This window comes from Bison bison, unplaced genomic scaffold (genome assembly GCF_000754665.1).
Source record: "Bison bison bison isolate TAMUID 2011002044 unplaced genomic scaffold, Bison_UMD1.0 scf7180017864223, whole genome shotgun sequence".
Lineage (NCBI taxonomy): Eukaryota > Metazoa > Chordata > Mammalia > Artiodactyla > Bovidae > Bison > Bison bison.
In genome coordinates this window covers 1846730-1847786 of record NW_011494795.1, presented here as the reverse complement: position 1 = coordinate 1847786, position 1057 = coordinate 1846730, and the positions used below count along the sequence as shown (strand labels likewise).

The 1057-nt window shown below is 55.4% G+C and overlaps 1 protein-coding gene across 1 annotated transcript in view; it reads left to right on the top strand.

The window, feature by feature from the left end:
- The first annotated feature begins 240 nt into the window (after window positions 1-240).
- KDELR2 (KDEL (Lys-Asp-Glu-Leu) endoplasmic reticulum protein retention receptor 2) overlaps window positions 241-1057 on the top strand; it is a 9256-nt gene continuing 8439 nt past the window's right edge. Inside the window, exon 1 of the mRNA XM_010845783.1 lies at window positions 241-294. Coding sequence (XP_010844085.1) covers window positions 241-294 — 54 coding nt within the window. The remainder of the gene's footprint in view (window positions 295-1057) is intronic.

Genomic DNA, 1057 nt, shown 5'->3' with positions numbered 1-1057 from the left:
CCCCTTCTCCCGCCTCTCTGGGGCCTAGGCGTGCGTCGCGTGTCGCCTTTGCCGTGCTTAAGCGACATCTACACCGGAGTTTACTTAATATGGTTCTAAAGCTTCTAACTCGTCCTAAGTGCTGGTATCCATGCCACCTTCGGTGTCACAGTTTTCCTAACCACAGGAAGACGAATGTATGACTCTCAAAGCGCAGCGTAATTGCATATACCAGCCTCTTGTGCGCTGCGGGCGGTACACATGCCGCGCTTCGGGCAGTCTGGGTCCGCTCTGCAGGCGTTGAACTTGCACGTGGTGAGCACCCCCGGGGCGCACTGAGGGCTGCAGACGGCAGGCAGCAGCCTTGGCTCTGGCAGGGGAGCAGACGGCAGGCAGCCCTGGGCAGATGGCTCGCTTGCGATTGCTGCTGTGACCGCACATTCGAGTCACCTAGAGGCGTTCCATTCTTCGTTACTGAGTGAAGGGAATTCATCAGGAATTCGCCTCCTTAGAAATGGCCATGTCCTTGCTTATTGTCCAGGCAGGTTAAAACTGTAGCTGTCAGAGGCGTGCGAGCAGGAATCCCCTCCCCTTCCCTCCCTCTCAGTATGCCCAGCTTTCAGGAATCTTTACTTGCTTAATTGTTGCTTCCAAACATACTCCTAAAAATCAGGGGCATGAGAGGTGGGTTTTATGTGCTCATGGCTTCTTACTTTAAATGGCAAGCGTGGGTGAGAGAAGAAAAAGAACTGCTTTGTTCAGTGGCCGCTGAGCCCTCGTGGATGCGTCGGGGCTGCTTGTGGGTGGGGGGCTGGGCGGGGGAGACTGTACGTAGATGTGTGTGTGTTGTGTATACATATCGGAGAAGGCAATGGCACCCCACTCCGGTACTCTTGCCTGGAAAATCCCATGGACGGAGGAGCCTGGTGAGCTACAGTCCATGGGGTCGCTAGGAATCGGACAGACTGAGCGACTTCACTTTCACTTTTCACTTTCACGCATCGGAGAAGGCAATGGCAACCCACTCCAGTGTTCTTGCCTGGAGAATCCCAGGGACGGGGGAGCTTGGTGGGCTGCC